Genomic DNA, 19545 nt, shown 5'->3' with positions numbered 1-19545 from the left:
TGACCCCCCCAAAAAACTTTTAAAAAGTACCTGGTGGTCCAGTGGGGGTCCCGGGAGCGATCTCCCGCTCTCGGGCCGTCGACTGCCACTAATCAAAATGGCATCGATGGCCCTTTGCCCTTACCATGTGACAGGGGCTATCTGTGCCATTGGCCGGCCCCTGTCACATGGTAGGAGCAATGGACGGCCGGCGCCATCTCAGCATGTAAATCACTTCCAAGTAGATCTGGAAAATTAATTTAGGAGCCCTGCAGCAAACTCAGGTTAAGCAGCTGATAAGATAAACAACAGGGAATAAATCTCTCCATTAGGTTCTGCTGGATTGGCCATGTCAGAGCCAGGATGCTGTGGGTTCAATGGACACTTCTTAGTTCTTAAGAGCTACAGTGAAGGCTGGACACAAACCTCTTATTTTTCCCCACCCATTCTGAATGGGAAGAAGGCTAAGGGAAACTGTAGCAGCTGCTTTAGACTAGAGCGTTTGAAAAGGTAGCAATACCTGCTTGGATGAAAGCCAGAGAAAGGGCAGTGCCTGGAGCTTGCAGATGACAAATCTATAACGGCATGTTGGGAGGCGCATGGTAAAGCCTGAGGTGAAAAGCCTTTCTACTCACTTTACAATACCTCACCCTGTCAGGCCACATTGTTCCTGGTTGCTACTTCACTGCATCAAATGCATATCCTTTCTTTAACTACTTCACTGCATCAAATGCATATCCTTTCTTTAACCTGACTGCTAATGTTCCTCTATGAACAGATTTCTGTCCCCAGTAATGTACCTTCACTGGATTGTGTAATGTACCAGACTCTCTGGCATTAAGGAACCTATTTAGCTTCTAACTCTTAAGAGTTTGCCCTTCCTGTAAACCTCCCTGTGACTCACAACCAATTGAAGACTAGACCATCCCTTCCTGTAGCATCATCTTTTTTTTTTTTTGCAGGGAAGGCATTTCCTCCTGTATCATAAAATGAATTTAGCAAACATTATGCTTCTTTTCCTTATTTTATTTTATTTTTTTTAGCAGGCTCATTTTTCTAAGTCACTTTGTTTAGCCAAGGTCAGACTCTGTCAACAGATGCAACTTACATATCAAGTCCTTCGCTAGGTGATGAGGTGTCTCCACATATATGTATGCATAAAGGTGGGGTTATCTGTTTGTAGGCTAGGGTTTCCAAATCTGACCTGGTGACCTTAGGTTTTTAAGATATGCTCTATAAATGTACATAAGATACATTTGCATATACTGGTTCTGCATATTAATTGTGCATATTAATTGTCGATATCCAGGAAACTCCAACTGGTTGTGGGACCACCAGGGCAAATATGGAAAGCCGTGATAGGGGATGTCTGCTTTATGGTTGCACACCCCTCCCCTACCTACATGCATGAATAGGAGGCGGGGTAGGGGGGTCCTTCATATTCATTTTGGCCCATTTGCTCAGTAAGTTGCTGGGCGCCCCCTGCTGGTGGGAAGCCGGAGTCCCGGGCATGCCCTGCAGTTGCCTTTGTGGCTTGGCGCCGCCGGAGAAGCCGTTTGAGGAGCGGCGCTGTCACCGCGGGAGGATGTCGGACAACGACCCGCGCAACCCCCAGCAACTCTCCCACTTTGTAAGTATGACATTTCCGACAAAATCGAGAGGGAAAGGGGGGGGGGGGTGCATTCAATCTAGTATTCTATTTTATTTGTAATTTGGGAAGCCGAGTGGAAAAAAAATCAAACAAACCCCGAACTAAAAAGCAGTGGCTTTGCTACTGACCTCTTCTTACCCGTCTGCCGGCTGCTGCCGGACAATCCCTTCGCTGGTGTTTCCAGTGCGTTAATGCTCCCGTCCTGAACGGGAGCTCTGACCACGAAGAGATGCCCTTTATCCGAAACCCGGATTACTCGTTACAAGCAAATCACAGGCTAGAAGGGAAGCATTTGTAGAGGGAAACTAAAATGAATTAGGTAACGTGTCGCTAATACGTGAAACCCTTCCGAGGCATCTCGGACTGATTTTTTACTGAAAAAGTCCTCTAGGGTGAAATTCGGGGTCTTCTTAACTTTTCACTCGTGTTCCCCCTGTAAACAAATCAACAAGCCGCCTTCCACAAATTAAAAAGCACTCTCCTGCCGGTAGCGGCGGAGTCAGAAGCTGTGATTTGCAAACGAACAGATCCTGCCTCTTGGCAGAAAGCACAGCTTCAACCCGGCCCCTGTTTAGCACAGTGCAAGTTTTGTTTCATGTTAGTTTCGTCGGTGGGTCAACGATTTTTTTTTTTTTTTAAATAGTGCCTGCGAGTCGATTGATCATTAATTACAATTGTACGGGAACATGTTTTAAAGAATTATTATTGCTGATTTTCACCAGAAAATGAATTTAAAAATACTGACAAATTTCTAGATCTCATAAAAGTAAAAAAACAAACCAAAAACAAGGACAGACCAGGAAGATCTTAACTACAGCCAAATGCGAGGTTCCCTATTAGGAGTCACCACCCCGGAAAAGGACCTTGAGGTCCTTGTGGACAGTACAATGTCAGAAATCATCCGAAAAGGAAATGAGAATAACACGGTGAATATGATAATGCCTCTGAATACTGTATGGTGCCACCACACACCAAGGGCGGCTCAAGGTAATCTGCTGCCTGAGGCCAAGGATGAAATGGTGCCCCCAGTGACCCGGTGCAGGTGAAATCACCGAGGGCCAGGGCAGGGGGACGGCAATGGAGGGTGAAGTGACTTGCCTAAGGTAAAAAGGAATGGCAATAGGATTTGAACCCTGGTTTCCCTTGTTTGCAGCTCACTGCTCTAACCACTTAGTTTTTGGGCCTGCTATTTTTTTGTTCTCAGTCTTTGGCATTCACACTAGGGGGGCACCAGAGAAATGTTTAATGGGGTAGGGCGCCTTTCAATAACAGTAGTTTAATAGACTTAATAAACTACCTTTCTCCTATTAATCAAGGCGGTTTTTACTGGATCCCATATGGTATTAGGCCTATGGTAAAGTGCACCGGGTGTGAACTTGGCCCACAGAAAGCCAGGAATAAACTGAACTACAATTCCAATACAGTAAGCTTTCCATATCATAACTGCCAACACTCAAGCCCTAAACACCAGTACACCTCCTATTAGGAAAGAAGATTAAAGCCAGGTTGTTTTAAATCCTTAAACAGAAACTACATGCTAGCTGAATGCCTAAAGCCGCAATCACACAAGCAGAACACAGATAGACTCTCACCAAATACAAAATAAATAGATCATAAAATATAAATTGAAACATGCAGACAAAAGCTGAACTGGAAAGTACAAGAAGCCAAATTGTAAGCAATGCAAAAACAATCTTACTAGATAAACGAAGCTTGACCGATGTGCCGCAAATGCGCAGTAGAGACCAGCTTTACCGCGCATGTGCGGGCGAGCACGTCGGTCTGAGCCAGCGTCAGAAAGAAAAAAAATGGCGGCGTCCAGTGGCAGCAGTGGGCGGCGACGGCGGTAGCGAGCGGCGGCGGTACCGGCAGCGGGCGGTAGCGAGCGGCGGCGGTAGGCGTAGCGGCGTGCAGGTAGCGGGGCGTTGGCGGGCGGTGGCGGTAGCGGCGATGGCGGTAGCGGGCGGCGTCCAGTGGCAGCAGCGGGCGGCGACGGCGGTAGCGAGCGGCGGCGGTACCGGCAGCGGGCGGTAGCGGGCGGCGGTAGCGAGCGGCGGCGACGGCGGTAGCGGGCGGCGGTAGCGGCCAGTAGCGAGGGAGGGAGAAGAGAGAGAGAGGGAGGGACGGACTGAGTGGGAGGGAGGGACGGAGAGAGAGAGTGGGAGGGAGTGACTGAGTGAGAGGGAAGGACTGAGTGGGAGGGAGGGATTGAGTGGGAGGGAGTGGGACTGAGTGAGAGGGAGAGGGACTGAGGGAGGGAGTGGGACTGGGAGAGAGAGGGAGGGAGTGGGACTGAGGGAGAGTGAGTGGGACTGAGTGAGTGAGAGGGAGGGAGAGAGGGGGGAGGGAGTGACTGAGTGAGAGAGAGGGGGGAGGGAGTGACTGAGTGAGAGGGAGGGACTGAGTGGGAGGGAGGGATTGAGTGAGGGGGAGGGACTGAGTGAGAGGGAGGGGGGACTGAGTGAGAGGGAGTGAGTGGGACTGAGGGAGAGAGAGGGAGGGAGGGAGTGGGACTGAGGGAGAGGACGGAGGGAGTGGGACTGAGTGAGAGTGAGTGGGGACTGACTGAGTGAGAGGGATGGGAGAGAGGGGGGAGGGAGTAGTGAGTGAGAGGAGTGGGAGGGAGGGACTGAGTGAGAGGAGAGGGAGGGTGGGGAGGAGTGGGTGAGGGAGGGAGGGAGGGAGGTAGGGGGTGGTGAAGAGTGAGGGGAGAGAGAATGAGGGGGAGGTGAGAGACAGAGGGATGTAGCCCGTTTTAACGGGCTTAACGGCTTGTCAAGAAATAAAAAACAAACACACCAATAAAAAGAATGTCAAATCTGCTGATAAATTCAGCAATTAAAAATACATATAAAAATATTTAAAATATTACCAAACACTAATAAAATATTTCAAAATAGCAGATACATCACATCCAATAATTAAACTAACAAAGATAAAATAAAAATCTCCCACTCTCCATTCCTGGGAACTTTAGATTTCCAGTCCTCCTGAGATTATCATAGATTGGAGGAAGGTGCACAAACTTTAACCTCTCTCACACACACATATATACAGGTACTCTCACTCATGCACACACGTGTGAGCAGGCACTCTCCCTCATAGACACACACACATACACTCACCCCCACCCTTTCATACACACATATATACACATACACACACACCCTCTCATAAAAACACACACCAACACCCTCTCATACACACACCCACACCCCATCACCCTCTCTCTCTCACACACACACACTGGCTCCCTTTGTCAAGCACACATATACACGTGGTTCCTCTCTCTCAGCACACATGCTTACATGTACACAAATGTACTTCCTCTCTCTCGGACACACAAGCTTACACATACACAAACTCTCTCGAGCAGGCATGCAGGACTGATCCCCTGCCAACACGGGGCCTCCTTTAGTTGGGCCCTTGGGCAGGACGCGATCCCCCGGTAGCCGTGGTGCCTCTTCTGTTGGTCTCCAGGCGGGATGTGATCCTCCGGCAGCTTTGGGGGTCACTTCCATTTCGCCTGCCGAGCAGCCGCTTCACCTTGCCTCATTATAGAACCGCCCCTGCCACACACCTTTAGAATGGAGTGCAGTAAAGGTGCCCCATCTTAAGAAAAAACAAAACACAGCAGAACCAGAAAAGGTGCAAAGGAGAGCACCAAAGTGACAGAGGGTGCAGGGCTCCCCTTTGAGAAAAGGCTGTTCTGCTTGGAGGAGAGAAGACTGGTGATTTTTATAAACCTATGAATGGGCTGCAACAGTTTACGTTTTCCTATAGTACTAGCACTGAGGGACACTCCACGAAACTAGCAGGTAGCAGATTTTAAACAAATTGGAAAAAGTATTTTTTTTTTCCCTCAACGCACAATTAGGCTGTTGCCAGAGACTGTGGTCAAGGAATGTAGCCTAGCTGGGTTTAAAAGGGGCTTAAGTCAAGTTCCCGGAGAAAAAGTCCATAAACCATTATTAGCCAAGTGGACTGGGAGAAGCCCACTGCTTATCCCTGGGAGTGAGGAATAAGGAACTGCCAGCTACTTCCTAATGACCCAGACTGGGCACTGTCTGAGGCAGGATGCTGGGCTGGATGGACCTTTGTCTGACCCAGCATGGCAGCACCTCTTATGTTCTCATCCTTGCAAAGCACAACAGCATAGCAAAGCCAGCCACATGGAAAAGTGTGATTAATGAACTTTTCCTGAGAACAGACATAATTACTGTACAGGATACAGAGCCAGAGAGAGGCTATAACAAATGCTTTTTGTACAGCGCATATGAGGTGATGTCATTAAACGAGTTAATTCTTTCAAACGTTTGGAATCCACTGAAGCACACCTGAATTATCAAGGTTTTTCTCCCATGCTTTGCCTACGGAAAAGAAAGCTTAATAAATCTTTCCCAGCGACCCTGTTCAATAAAGATTTTTTTCCGTTAGACCAAAAGGGCATTTTTTCTTTCCTTTGACCTAGCAGTTTCTTCCTGCTCTTTGCTTCCAGCTTAGTGAAACCAGGGCTGTGATTCTGGTGCCATCAGCCCCCTTCATTTGCAACAACCTGGGGCTATTTACCCCTGTTATATATCCTCCTCTCAACCCACTAAGCTCAGTCGCGCTGCAGCTGCAGTTCTCAGCTGGGGGCTGATATCACAGGCCCTAAATCTGCCCCTAGTCATCACCATTGCGCAATGAGTTGGGACTGCCTTCACAGCCAGGGGCAACTGTCCTGGGCTCTGAGCCTGGAGGGGGTGGGGGAGCCCCTTTGAGGCGATCTGTGAGCCAGCCCAAAAAAGGAACGGGGGAGGGGGCACAGAAAGGAAACCCTTGACTCGGGTGCCATTATGTCCCGTGACTTCCACATTCACAACCTGGCAGCAAAAAGCCTGACCTGGGAGTCAAACTCTGCACCAAACACTGAACCTCCAGGCAGGCCCCAAAAAGCAGGGTTTTTGTTTTTTTTTTTCTTTTTTTTAAATAAGGCCCACTTGATAGTCATTCTTGTGGTTTGCAGTATCACCGGACTCTTGATAGAATTAAGGACGTCTAATTCACAGTTCATGAGCTCCTATTAATCCTGAGGTAACTTCATTAAATTATAGAGCATGGCGATTGTCACTGCAGGATGGCTGTTGCTTTGAGATTTTCTTCTGTTTCCTTTCAGAAAACAGTTACAGTGCAAATATCTATATCTAATGCATAGCAGAATTTTTAGAATTTTCTGATAGGTGTAATTCAGTCAGTGGTGAACAAAATCATTTTTTTTACCCTTAGCCAGATTTCACCGGAATTTGATGGCACTAAATAGATATTTATTTTTTCATATTAAAACAAACCTGAAAAAATAGGCCTCATTTTTGAGAGAATATTAAGAGCCATGGTGTGACTGCACCTTGAGTATTGTATGCAGTTCTAGTCGCCCCATCTCAAAAAAGACATCGCATGGAAAAGATGCAGAGGAGGGTGACAAACATAATAAAGGGGATAGAAAAGCTCCCTTAAGCAAATTAGGGCTCTGTAGCTTGGAAAAGAGAAGACTGAGAGGGAATACAATTGAGATTTATAAAATCATGAGCAGGGTGGAGTGGGTAAACAGGAAACAATTATTTACCCTTTCAAACACTAGAACCAGGGGACACTCCATGAAACTAGCAACTGGCAGATGTAAAACAAATCAGGGGAAGTATTTTTTCACTCAGTGCCCAATCAAGCTATGGAATATGTTGCCAGAGGATGTGATCAAGGCAGCTGACATACAGCTCGATACAGTAACATTCATTTGAAGATTTCTCGTCTGTAACGAGCTCGCTGCGCACAATTCGGACGCGTAAGGCAAACCAGCGATACAGTCTCCAGTTTCGCGCGTCCGTAGCGCTTCTTAAAACAGACGCCTAACCCTTCCCCACCCGGCATGTAAATGAACGAATTAGCTGTATAATGAAGGAATTAGCTATTCCCCTCCGATACCGTAACGCGCGCTCAGGTTATCTCATTAGTAACGCACTGTTTTGCCGCGGCCGTAACGTGTTAGTTTACCGCCTCCCCCTAGTAGGAGTTAGGACTGTGAGTCTAGTAACAAATCCATCGACACCGCTTAAGACACTCAAAAACAATAAAACACAATAAAAAAAAAAAGCGATACAGAGATGATCGAGAAAATGTAATGATGTGGGACACATAAAACCTGTCAGAAAAAAAAATAAAAATTTTTAAATACCTGTCGGAGGGCCGCGTGGGTCCAGGCGTGTTAAATCTAGGCCGCGGGCGGGTGGGCGCCTGTTCCAGGCGGCAGCGGCGGCGGGGGGACACGCGTTAGTTCGAGACGGTCGGTGGGCGGCGGGTGGTCGCGTGTTAAATCTAGGCCGGGTCCGCACAGGCGCGCATTCATTCACTGCCGGTGGGGGCTGCCTCCGGCAGCCCCCACCGGCAGTGAATGAATGCGCGCCTGTGCGACCCCTGCGATTCGGCGCTCAAGGCAGTCACATGCCGTGACGTCACGGCATGTGACGTCACGGCATGTGACTGCCTTGAGCGCCGAATCGCAGGGGTCGCATTCATTCACTGCCGGTGGGGGCTGCCCCGGCAGCCCCCACCGGCAGTGAATGAATGCTGTGACTGCCTTGAGCGCCGAATCGCAGGGGTCGCACAGGCGCACATTCATTCAGGCGGAGCCGGCAGCTTTCGCCGCCGGCTCCTCCGCCTGGATGAATGAATGCGCGCCTGTGCGACCCGGCCTAGATTTAACACGCGACCACCCGCCGCCGGCCGCCTCGAACTAACGCGTGTCCACCCGCCGCCGCCGCCTGGAACAGGCGCCCACCCGCCCGCGGCCTAGATTAAACACGCGACCACCCGGCTCCCGCCGCCAGCCGCCTGGACCCACGCGGCCCTCCGACAGGTATTTAAAATTTTATTTTTTTTTGAACACTCAGGTTTTTACATATTTTGGTATTTTTTTTTTTCACTTCATGGTGCCTGTCATTTCAAATGTCATTTGAAATGACATTTGAAATGACAGGTACCAGCGCACCCTGGTTACTGTATAGGCGCTGTATTAAGCGCCTATACAGTAAAATGGGTTACGCGGGCATAACCCTTCCCTACCGCTTTAAAGCCGCGGCATGCATTTGCATGTGATTAGAGGAGAGTATCGGGGAGTTAGTGAAGAGAACTGTGCGTGCGGGGAGGAAGGGTGCGCCTGACACTGCCGCACTGTTATTACCGCGGCCTTACAGGATCGACCAGATAGTGGGGTTCAAAAGAAGATTGGTCAAGTTCCTAAAGGGAAAACAATCTATAAACAGTTTATTAGGTTGATCAGGGAAAGCCCGCGCCTATCCCTGGGACTGAGATACAAGAAATAGATCAACTATTGGGAATCTGCCAGGGACTTGTGACCTAGATTGGGGACAGGATACTGGGCTCGATGGGCCTTGGTCTGACTCAGCATGGCACTTCATATGTGTTCTTCTTGAGTATGAGGACTCAGGAGTCACATGAAACTGCAGGAGTCACATGAAAAATGCATAAAAGCCTTTGTCATGAGAAAAATGACAAAAAAAAAAAAAATGCAGAAATCACAAATTGCAGCCAGCTGAGAAAACTTGAATCCTGGGGAGAGTCGGAGTGGAGAGAACCTAAGATAAGCCATGCTGGGTCAGACCAAGGTCCATTGAGCCCAGCGTCCTGATGAGTCCGGGTGGCATCAGTTGGGATTAAAGCCGGTTTCTTCCTATATTCTAGGCTTCCCACTCCAATGGTGGCACCCCCGCTACCTATGCTTACTACTCACTGTGCTTTCATGTAATCAGCCTACTTGCTATTTTTATTTCTTCCATCTTCCTTTTCTCAGCATCCCTTTTTTTTTTCCCAGCCATGTGAGTCCAACATTGTTTCTTGTTCTGAAGTAAATGGAAAGAAAACTGGAGAAAAATGGGAGACATGTCTGTATTTTTCTTATTTTGAACCAATGAATTTTCTGGGAGCATTCATACATGCAAATCAGACATCCAGTTGGACATGGCATGCAGATTCAATGATCATCACAGGTCAGCCTAATTAAAACTCTGAGCAGAACCTTTGTTCAGGACTGGGGGTGCCCTCGCATACTGAAGCTCCAAAACACAGCAGCAGCTCATCCGGAACTGGCTCACCAGTCCTGCTGCTTCAATTTGCATACCTCTACTGCTGCACCATGGAGAAAATGAAAGTAGTATAAAAGATTCAAGCAGAGGCATAAAGTAGTAAATCATTTTTTTTCCTAAGAATGTGAACATAAGGACAATCCATATTGGGACAGACCAAGGGTCCATCAAGCCCAGCATCCTGTTTCCAACAGAGGCCAATCCAGGTCATAAGAACCTGGCAAGTACCCAAAAACTAAGTCTATTCCATGTTACTGTTGCTAGTGATAGCAGTGGCTGTTTTCTAAGTCAACTTAATTAATAGCAGGTAATGGGCGTCTCCTCCAAGAACTTCTCCAATCCTTTTTTAAACACAGCTGCACTAACTGCACTAACCACATCCTCTGGCAACAAATTCCAGAGTTTAATTGTGCGTTGAGTGAAAAAGAACTTTCTCTGATTAGGTTTAAATGTGCCCCATGCTAACTTCATGGAGTGCCCCCTAGTCTTTCTATGATCCGAAAGAGTAAATAACCGATTCATATCTACCCGTTCTAGACTTCTCATGATTTTAAACAACTCTATCATAGCCCCCCTCAGCCGTCTCTTCTCCAAGCTGAAAAGTCCTAACCTCTTTAGTCTTTCCTCATAGGGGAGCTGTTCCATTCCCCTTATCATTTTGGTTGCCCTTCTCTGTATCTTCTCCATCGCAATTATATCTTTTTTGAGATGCGGCGACCAGAATTGTACACAGTATTCAAGGTGCGGTCTCACCATGGAGCGATACAGAGGCATTATGACATTTTCCGTTTTATTCATCATTCCCTTTCTAATAATTCCCAACATTCTGTTTGCTTTTTTGACTGCCGCAGCACACTAAACTGACGATTTCAATGTGTTATCCACTATGACGCCTAGATCTCTTTCCTGGGTGTAGCTCCTTATATGGAACCGAACATTGTGTAACTATAGCATGGGTTATTTTTCCCTATATGCATCACCTTGCACTTATCCACATTAAATTTCATCTGCCATTTGGATGCCCAATTTTTCAGTCTCACAAGGTCTTCCTGCAATTTATCACAATCTGCTTGTGATTTAACTACTCTGAACAATTTTATATCTGCAAATTTGATTACCTCACTCATCGTATTTCTTTCCAGATCATTTATAAATATATTGAAAAGTAAGGGTCCCAATACAGATCCCTGAGGCACTCCACTGTCCACTCCCTTCCACTGAGAAAATTGTCCATTTAATCCTACTCTCTGTTTCCTGTCTTTTAGCCAGTTTGTAATCCATGAAATGACATCGCCACCTATCCCATGACTTTTTACTTTTCCTAGAAGCCTCTCATGAGGAACTTTGACAAACGCCTTCTGAAAATCCAAGTATACTATATCTACCGGTTCACCCTTATCCACATGTTTATTAACTCCTTCAAAAAAGTGAAGCAGATTTGTGAGGCAAGACTTGCCCTGGGTAAAGCCATGCTGACTTTGTTCCATTAAACCATGTCTTTCTATATGTTCTGTGATTTTGATGTTTAGAACACTTTCCACTATTTTTCCTGGCACTGAAGTCAGGCTAACTGGTCTGTAGTTTCCTGGATCACCCCTGGAGCCCTTTTTAAATATTGGGGTTACATTAGCTATCCTCCAGTCTTCAGGTACAATGGATGATTTTAATTATAGGTTACAAATTTTTACTAATAGGTCTGAAATTTCATTTTTTAGTTCCTTCAGAATTCTGGGGTGTATACCATCCGGTCCAGGTGATTTACTACTCTTCAGTTTGTCAATCACGTCTACCACATCTTCTAGGTTCACCATGATTTGTATAGACTGTGATTTGTATAGACAAATGTAGTTAGATATAGGAGCCTATGTTCTAAAGATTTTGTTTTTCCATTTTTGGTCTCTTGGCAAATGCTGAGCACATAGGACCCTAAACCTTCTATCATAATAAGATCACTTAAATGTAATTTAAAATGTGTGTGTGTGTGTGTGTGTGTGTGTATATATATATATATATATATATATATGAAAGCCTGTTCAAGACAGATTACAATTCACAAAAATTTCAATTTATTTATTTATTTATTTAAAGGTTTTATATATCATCGTTCGGTAGTCCATCACAACGGTTTACAAAACATAATAACATAAAAGAAATTCTAATTACATTTAGTTCTATAAAATTTAAGAATATATATTATTTTGTTTCCTTTCACCTTTCTCTGTAGTGCAGCAGTAAAAATGTTCAGGTTGAAGCAGTGGGGCAGGCCCATCCTCTAGAGCTCCATGAATGCTCCAAAACTGTAGTCAGTATCTCAATGTGGCACACCAAGGCTTAGTGCCTTCAGCGTTTATGCTGGAATAAAAAGATTAAATAAAAAACAGCAGAGAAGTAGAAACATTGGGAAAACATAACTCTGGGACACCATTCTCTTTCTTTTGAAAACAAAGGCCCTTCCCTTTAGAGGAGCCCCTCACAGTCCCTTAACCTAAGGGACCATCGCTGGCAAGCCGAGTGTGATTAATGTGGTTAATGATCAGACCCATTCGTACAGGTAGATTTTGTTTCCCTGGCTTACTCAAATGCCGTTGTCCAATGGGCTCTCGTTATGCAGTGTCTCTTTCTGACATAATGATGCTGTTCGCTGGGGTGACGTTCAGTGAATTTAAAGTGTTATTTTATTTTTATTGCCAACAACATCTATAGCACCAGAAGTGAAAAGGCAAACCTTGAAGGCTCTGGAGAGCTTTGCTTTGCTTTCTGCCACAGATTACTTGATTTTCTTATCTAACTCCTTTGGGCTACAGTAAATGTTAGGGATGATTTATTATTATTTATTGGACTTGATGTACCGCATGCAGAAACAAATTATCCAAGCAGATGTCTTTCCTTCCACGGATATGAAGCTTAACAAAAAAAATAAATAAGGCGATACCTTTTTATCGGGCCTGAGGAAATAACAGCTCCTTAGTCCAATAAAAAGGTATCACCTGATTTTATTTTAACTTTTAACTTCTGTACATTCAAGTGGACTAACATGGCAACCACTTTACTTTATACGTCTTTTATTGCAGGCAGAAGACCTGTTACAGAAACTGCAGGAGAAATTTCAAGATTTGACCGACCAATTAACTTCCAAAAATATCCTTTTTTTCATTCTGTCATAGATATGCTTCACCATCGTGCACAGAGACTAGTCTGCTGTGTGTGCTGATATCTTTTTTCTAATAGTTCTCTTATTCACAAAAAAAAATTGGTGCCCTGAATATGTATGTAGAAAGACATTTACTACGATTTACCAATTCCTCCCCCCCCACGTCCACGCTTCCCCTCCTGATAGCTGCAGTGACTGCTTTAATGGTGCCACTCCTCTGTTCCTCCGAGGGGCATGACTGCGGACCAAGCACATTTTGGGGATCTTGATGCATTAGGGGGTCTCCGAACCTTGCCAGAGTCTGCTAGACTAGAGCCACCTCCAAGGCATTCCTTACCTCAACCCCCCATAGCTGCTAAGGCTTGTCCGAGATGGTGAGGAGCTGCTGGTCAGTGCTGCCGCTGTGCCCACACAGAGCTCGCCACCTGCATCACCCCGAGGCGAGGAGGCCCACTGCATTTCCAAGGTTGGCACCCTCTGCCGGCCTCACTGCCCCCTTGTGTCTCTCTCCTTTATTTGTTCCCAATCCATCCCGGGCTTCCCTTGTGCAGTGTAGATGATTTGGTTGTAAATTCCCTGGATTTTGAATACAGGGTTGTAAGGTTATTGTCTAGTACAGGGGTGCTCAAACCGGTCCTATGGGCCCCCCTACCCCCAAGCCAGCTGGGTTTTCAGGATATCCCTAATGAATATGCATGAGATTTATTTGCATGCACTGCCTCCTGTGTATGCAGATGTTTCTCATGCATAGTCATTAGGGATATCCTGGAAACCCAGCTGGCTTGGGGGGGGCTGTAGGACCAGATTGAGCACCCGTGCTCTAATACACTACAATCTAGGATTCCAGTTGACTACAATTTAGTAGTCACTGGCACTGCCGTAGGATTTGTCTGTTGTCAGAGAACTGTGGTTGAACACCCATATGCATCCTGCATCCCAGCACTCATGCTGCATCCACCCTTGAAACCAGCAGTACAGCAGCTCATGCCATCACCACCGGGTGCGGACCAGCACTACTCCTTCTGCCTGTCCCTTTCCTCATTAATACGACACTGCCATCTTTGTTGTTTTTTTACTTTGTTTTTTTTACTGTCAGCCGCCTCGACAGGCAGTGGGGGGCCTCTCAAGACCCCCTGGGAGAGAGACTTTTCTCTTCAGTGGAAGGAAATATTTCAGGCTGCGTGGCCTTTTAAATAGCAGCCCTAGAGTATCGGGATGAGCATTCACGTTCTGATGCTTCGAGGGAACAGTTAGCCGCAGCTTTTCATTTATAGCTGTTTTGAAAATAACGTGGCTTGAGTTTGGGCCAGCCATGCTATTTTATTTGCATAGGATTACCTATGCATTAGCTGCTTTGCATGCAAAGCAACACATTGTAATGAGGGCATATTTTGGCCCAAAATGCACACTATCACAAATACCACTGAAATATGGGTATACTGTGTGATAAACACATTTTTTTTTCATGCATTATACCCATATTACACCTTCATAAATACCTCCCTTATATTGTAAGATCTCTGGAGTAGAGACCTGCGTTGTAACTCGCTTTGACCACGGTTTGAAAAGACAAGTAACTAACTCTAATGTATGCCAATCAGAATGTTAAATGGACATTCTCGAATGGATATGTTCCACGGAGCTTTTTAGTTTGCTAAGATTCTAATTAGAGTTTTTTTGGAAAGGTAGAAAATAAAAAGTGCTGGACATTTCACTATTCATCTCAAGCAGGTACAAGTAATCAAAAGTTAATTGTGACAAACAATAAATGGATTCCCAGAGGAAAAGCCAAGTCTAGGAATGTTAGGGAGCTCACACTGCGTTGGTTATGGTGAGTCTTCTTTAGCAGTCAGAAGGGGGGAGAAGGGAGGCAGGAAGGGAAATGCAGGGCTGGCGTTTGGGAGCCTGCATCCTGTGCCTGCTTAATCACACACTTGTAAGTGAGGCAGGGAGTTTTGAATGTTATCCTGTTTTCGACTGGGAGACAGCGCAGTTGATGCAGTATTGGTGTTAACGTGGGCAGTTGCTTTGGCACCTACCTGCCACAATTCTAGCAGCAATACTTTGGAGGAGCTGGAGGCGCGTCGAACTGTATTCTGAGATGCCGTTGAGCAGGGAATGGCAGTAGTCAAATCGGCCTGTGATGAACGCGTAGATTACACCAGCAAGATTGTGTCTTATCAAGGTGGTCGCGCAGGTGGCGGATGTGGCGTAGGCACACAAAGGAGGTCCTTAGCGTCTTAGTGATGCGAGTTTCCGTGGTGAGGCTTTGGTAGAACTGAACCCATGACAAACACTAAACCAGAACCAAGTATGTGAGAAAACCTCCAAGACCTCAACAGGTTCTTTGATTTGTCTGTCTCACGAGGAAATAGGGGAACCCTGGGCTTGGAAGGTCTGAAAGGGGATATAAGCATAACATGAGTCAGAAAAGAAGAGAATATTTGTGGGAAAAAGGTGAAATAAAGTCAAATGAAGCAGTCAAAGTGAAAGGAGACGTGAGAGATCCAGGGAAAGATGCATTTACTTCAATGCTATGGAAGGGACAAGGTCCTCAATTGTATAAGCAAATGAAAGGGAAGGGGTGAAGAGCCCCAAGTCTATTAAAATGCAAGCTTAAATAAAGACCAAAATATAATCAGAGGGACTGGGCATAAAAAATACAAATAGAATTGAATTAATTAAAAGAAATAAATACATTACATTACATTATAAGAAGTTAATTTCTTTCTATTACCTCCCATGATTGTATTTAATGTTTTTTGTATTAAAGTTGGTCTGGAACTGTTCTGTTTTTTTCCCAACCTTCTTTCTCTTTATTCGCTCGCTTTTTTGCTGTTGTAACTACAAAGCACGTGATTTCACCGCGCGTGCACAGACACCGTTATCTTCTTTAACTTTCTACTGGAAGAAATGGGAAAGGGCATTGACGAACTACAGGAGAATGTGAATGATCTAATGGTGACTGCAGGGATAGACAACAGCGGCAAAGATGTCACGGTGAGAAACAACAGTCTGTGCCGCTTTTCTTAGAGTGCATGCACCCACAGACAGACAGCGGCCTCTGCATTTATTTTCAAAGGAATCTGGGAATCTGTTATATCAGACTGCCTTCTTCCTTGACACTTCAGATGCTTAAAAGTCCTCATTGAGTACCCTCTTCAGCTAGGATCTTAGTTGCTCTTTGGGTCCAGAGAATTGGAACAAACATGGGGAGTAGCCAGTATCAGACCTGCTTAGTGGTTTGTTTTTTTTTTAATTGCTCATATATTATTATTTAAGGACCAGATGTGTCTGTAATTTCATACTATAGACCCAACAAAATATTACCCCTCCCCCTCCATATTTTCACTTGTCTTTACATATTTGAAAGACAAGATGCTTGGAAAGGGTTAGAAGGAAGACATGGTGCTTCTGAGGTGGCAGCCAGCCCTTTGATCAAGAGAATATCAGAAAGAAAGGCAAGGGGAAGGAAGTGGTCATGGTTGACACACATTCATGGCCTCAGGTACAAATTTAATGTGAGCAAGCACGCGTTTTGTACAATGGGACTGACTCCCACAAGACACTCAGCTGGCCACAGCAGGCACTGCTGCCTGGTTTATTAAAGCAATGCATGTGGCAATGTACAGCACTAGATCAGTGCTTCTCAACCAGCGTGCAGAGGAGGTTCTTCCTGTGCCCCGGTGCTCAGCATGACCTCCTCCTGGGTTCCTGCTGGATTCTGTTAGACAATGCCCTAAAATCCTTTGCTTGTTGCACCAGTCCCACCCTCCTGTCCGCATGGCAGTCAGACAGCACTGAGGAAGAGCGGAGGGGAGAGGCAGGAGCAGGGAGCCTACACAGCAGCGAATGGTAGGGCAGAGGCTACCAGCTGCTTCCTGGAGTACAGGGCTCATCTCTGCCGTGCTTTGCTCGCTTGGGGAGTCACTGCCTCAGACCTTAGATTCTGTGCTGCAGGGACTTGGGACTCAGATGACAGCAGAGTGAGGAGTCACCCAGAGATGCAGCCAGATAAGAAATGATTTGTGGGAAGGAAAGAGGGTGAATGGAGAAGGGGTGAATGCTGGGGGGAGGAGGCATAGGATGCTGATACAGTATTATGCATTGCTGCTCCTGCTGGGTGGGAGGGGGAGGATTGGAAGGACAGGCTGGGCCATAGCAGGGAAGGGGGAAGCAGATGAGGGAAAGAGAGAGGATGGGTATGAAGAAGGAAGGAAAACCAGGAGGGGACAGAAGGGAGAGAAAGAGGATCAGGGACTGAGGAAGAAGGGAGAATGGACCCTGGATAAGGGGCAAGGTGAACTGGGAAGACAGATATGAGGAAATGGCTCAGAAAGAGAGAGAGAGAGAGAAAGGAGATGTGAGAGGATTTGGGAGTCAGTGATTTCTGGGAGATAATGGAGGAAAAAGGGAATGAGGAATGGAGAGAGAGGAGGAAGAATTGAGGAAGGGAGAGCATCAAGAGAATAGAAAGTACTAAAATATCTACCCAAGGAAAGAGACAAAGAAGAAGGAAGGATGACACCAGAGGAGAGAGGGAAAACAAAAAAAAACAAAACAGAGATAAGATCTGAGAAAAAGAGACACAATCAGTCAGAAAAGCAAGCCAGAGACATCAAAGGTTGGAAACTATTCTTTTGCCTGACAGAGAATATTAATAACTCATCAGTATAAAATATACCAGGATACAGATCAAAATCTCAGTCCTGGCTGTGACTCCCATATAGAATCTACATATTGGGAAGAGTTGAATTTTGTTGGCTCATTTTGACTTTCTGGTGTATAATTAATCCTCTTGTATGCAGGACTTACCCACCAGAACAGAGGCTTTTGTATTAGGCCAAAAAATATTTTGTGGTAACAAAACTTAAAGTGCTTGTAAGCATATTTTGAGAGTAGATTACTATCATGGGGCCAGCCCACCAGCCTTCCTCTCTCCCTCCAAAATGAACTTCTCACTCCCTACTCGTACAGCAGGGAACAAGTATACCAGATTCACCCACCACAACTCTGGTAATCTTACTTTATCAACAGCTCTTACATGTATGCTCGTCCTCTGCCAGCTTCAGTGCGATGTTTGAATGTGTGAGGCCCACACAGGATCAGCTGGTTCTGCATGTTCAGAAATCAGACTTAAGCAGGCAGAATGAGGGGCACACAGGTAAAAAAGTGATGCTCTGCTCCTGCTGGTGGGGGGTGGAGGGAGAGGGAGAATGAAAATTGTGCAAAATTTGGTTTGGTGTACCATGAGAATTGAGCAGACTTGAAAGTGTGCCATGAAATAAAAAAGGGCGAGAAGCACCTCACTAGATTACATGTTTTTACTCCTCTTGCAGCAATGATCATGAGGAGCATCGAATGACTGAGGACTTCTGGGGAAGCAAAAAGCAGATGAGAAGACGAGATAACCCTGTGTTTTGATTCTCTCTTTGAAGCATGCCATTTTTGGCTTCCGGTGGTACAAGAAGAACCTGTATTTCTGTAACACTCCTTCAGACAGAAATCAAGTTTTTAAAAACTCCAAGCCCAGAGGTTCCCAAACCTGACCTGGAGGACACCCAGCCAGTCGGGTTTTCAGGATAGCCACAGTGAATATGCACGAGATAAAGTGTGCTTGCTAGGGAGGCAGGGAATGCAAATTTTATGTCATGCATATTCACTGGCTATCCTGAAAACCCGACTGGCTGGGGGTCCCCCAGACAGCTCTACTCTAAGCATTTTCTTAGTAATCTCCTCCCTTCCACAAATAGGAATTCAGTTCCTGCAAAATGAGGCTCCTTTTCTGCTCATGATAATTTGTTTGTTAGAATTGAATTACCTAACTATTCATGCATTCATGAATGCAAAGTCTATGGCGTTATGACAATATTTCTTTGGTGATGGGTTTTTGGGTGTGCTTGTGTGTTACAATCAGAGGCGAGTTATACCATGCATATCAGTCTTCAGCTTGGATTAGAATAAATTCAGCACTCAAATGAGCTGAATTCCCTACTTTGACTATACATATTTTGGCATTTAAAGAGGGAGCACTGTATATTCTTCAGTGTCTAGAAGAGTCATTCATGTTTAAGACACGATGAAGCAAAGGAAGTGTGGACAAACGAGTCCTCGGCTTTATCTGGATAAATTGATTATTAAGGAGTTGGTATCATCATAATGCATTATGGTATTTGAAAGAGTTTACACTTATAATTATATACACAAAATGTCCATAGTCCAAATTCCAATATTTTTAAAAGCCACCGTGATTTGTTTTAATCTGCTTTTGTATTGAAACCTAACTACCAGAGAAAGTGCAGGAAAATGATGAGCTTGCTTTCAAGCTGTAATTTTGCACTATGAATTATGGAAGTTATTAAAAGTGATGTGACAAATCAACACTCCAATGTACTAACAGAATGCCAAACTTACTAAAATAATTACAAGGCATTTATAATGCTGAGTCTGCCAGTTTCCTCCTCTTTTAGGTTTCCAGCTCATTTGGAACCACCTAGCAGGGCTACAGCACAGTCAGGCCACTACAGAACGGTGCGCTCAGGCCGAATGCACCGTTAGCCCCCGTTTGGACGCGCTATTATTTCCCCTTTTACAGTAAGGGGTAATAGCACGTGGAAAATGTGCGG

The 19545-nt window shown here is 45.5% G+C and overlaps 1 protein-coding gene across 1 annotated transcript; it reads left to right on the top strand.

Moving 5' to 3' along the window:
- The first annotated feature begins 1455 nt into the window (after nucleotides 1-1455).
- HSBP1L1 (heat shock factor binding protein 1 like 1) lies at nucleotides 1456-19300 on the top strand. Its single transcript, XM_029590810.1, has 4 exons — nucleotides 1456-1609; nucleotides 12840-12906; nucleotides 15825-15919; nucleotides 18259-19300. Exons 1-4 carry the CDS (start codon nucleotides 1490-1492, stop codon nucleotides 18262-18264), a joined length of 288 nt encoding a protein of 95 aa, XP_029446670.1. The 5' UTR covers nucleotides 1456-1489; the 3' UTR covers nucleotides 18265-19300.
- The last annotated feature ends 245 nt before the right edge of the window (nucleotides 19301-19545 follow it).

The sequence above is a fragment of the Rhinatrema bivittatum genome, chromosome 2, assembly GCF_901001135.1.
Source record: "Rhinatrema bivittatum chromosome 2, aRhiBiv1.1, whole genome shotgun sequence".
NCBI classification, from domain to species: Eukaryota; Metazoa; Chordata; class Amphibia; order Gymnophiona; family Rhinatrematidae; genus Rhinatrema; species Rhinatrema bivittatum.
This window is presented reverse-complemented; position numbering and strand designations above follow the sequence as displayed.

Bases quoted from the DNA above. Each gene is read 5' to 3' on its own strand.
- HSBP1L1 (XM_029590810.1), top strand. From the start codon at position 1,490: ATGCCCTGCAGTTGCCTTTGTGGCTTGGCGCCGCCGGAGAAGCCGTTT. The intron at 1,610-12,839 runs GTAAGTATGACA...CTTTTATTGCAG, and splicing joins CCCAGCAACTCTCCCACTTT to GCAGAAGACCTGTTACAGAA. The intron at 12,907-15,824 runs ATATCCTTTTTT...TTAACTTTCTAC, and splicing joins CGACCAATTAACTTCCAAAA to TGGAAGAAATGGGAAAGGGC.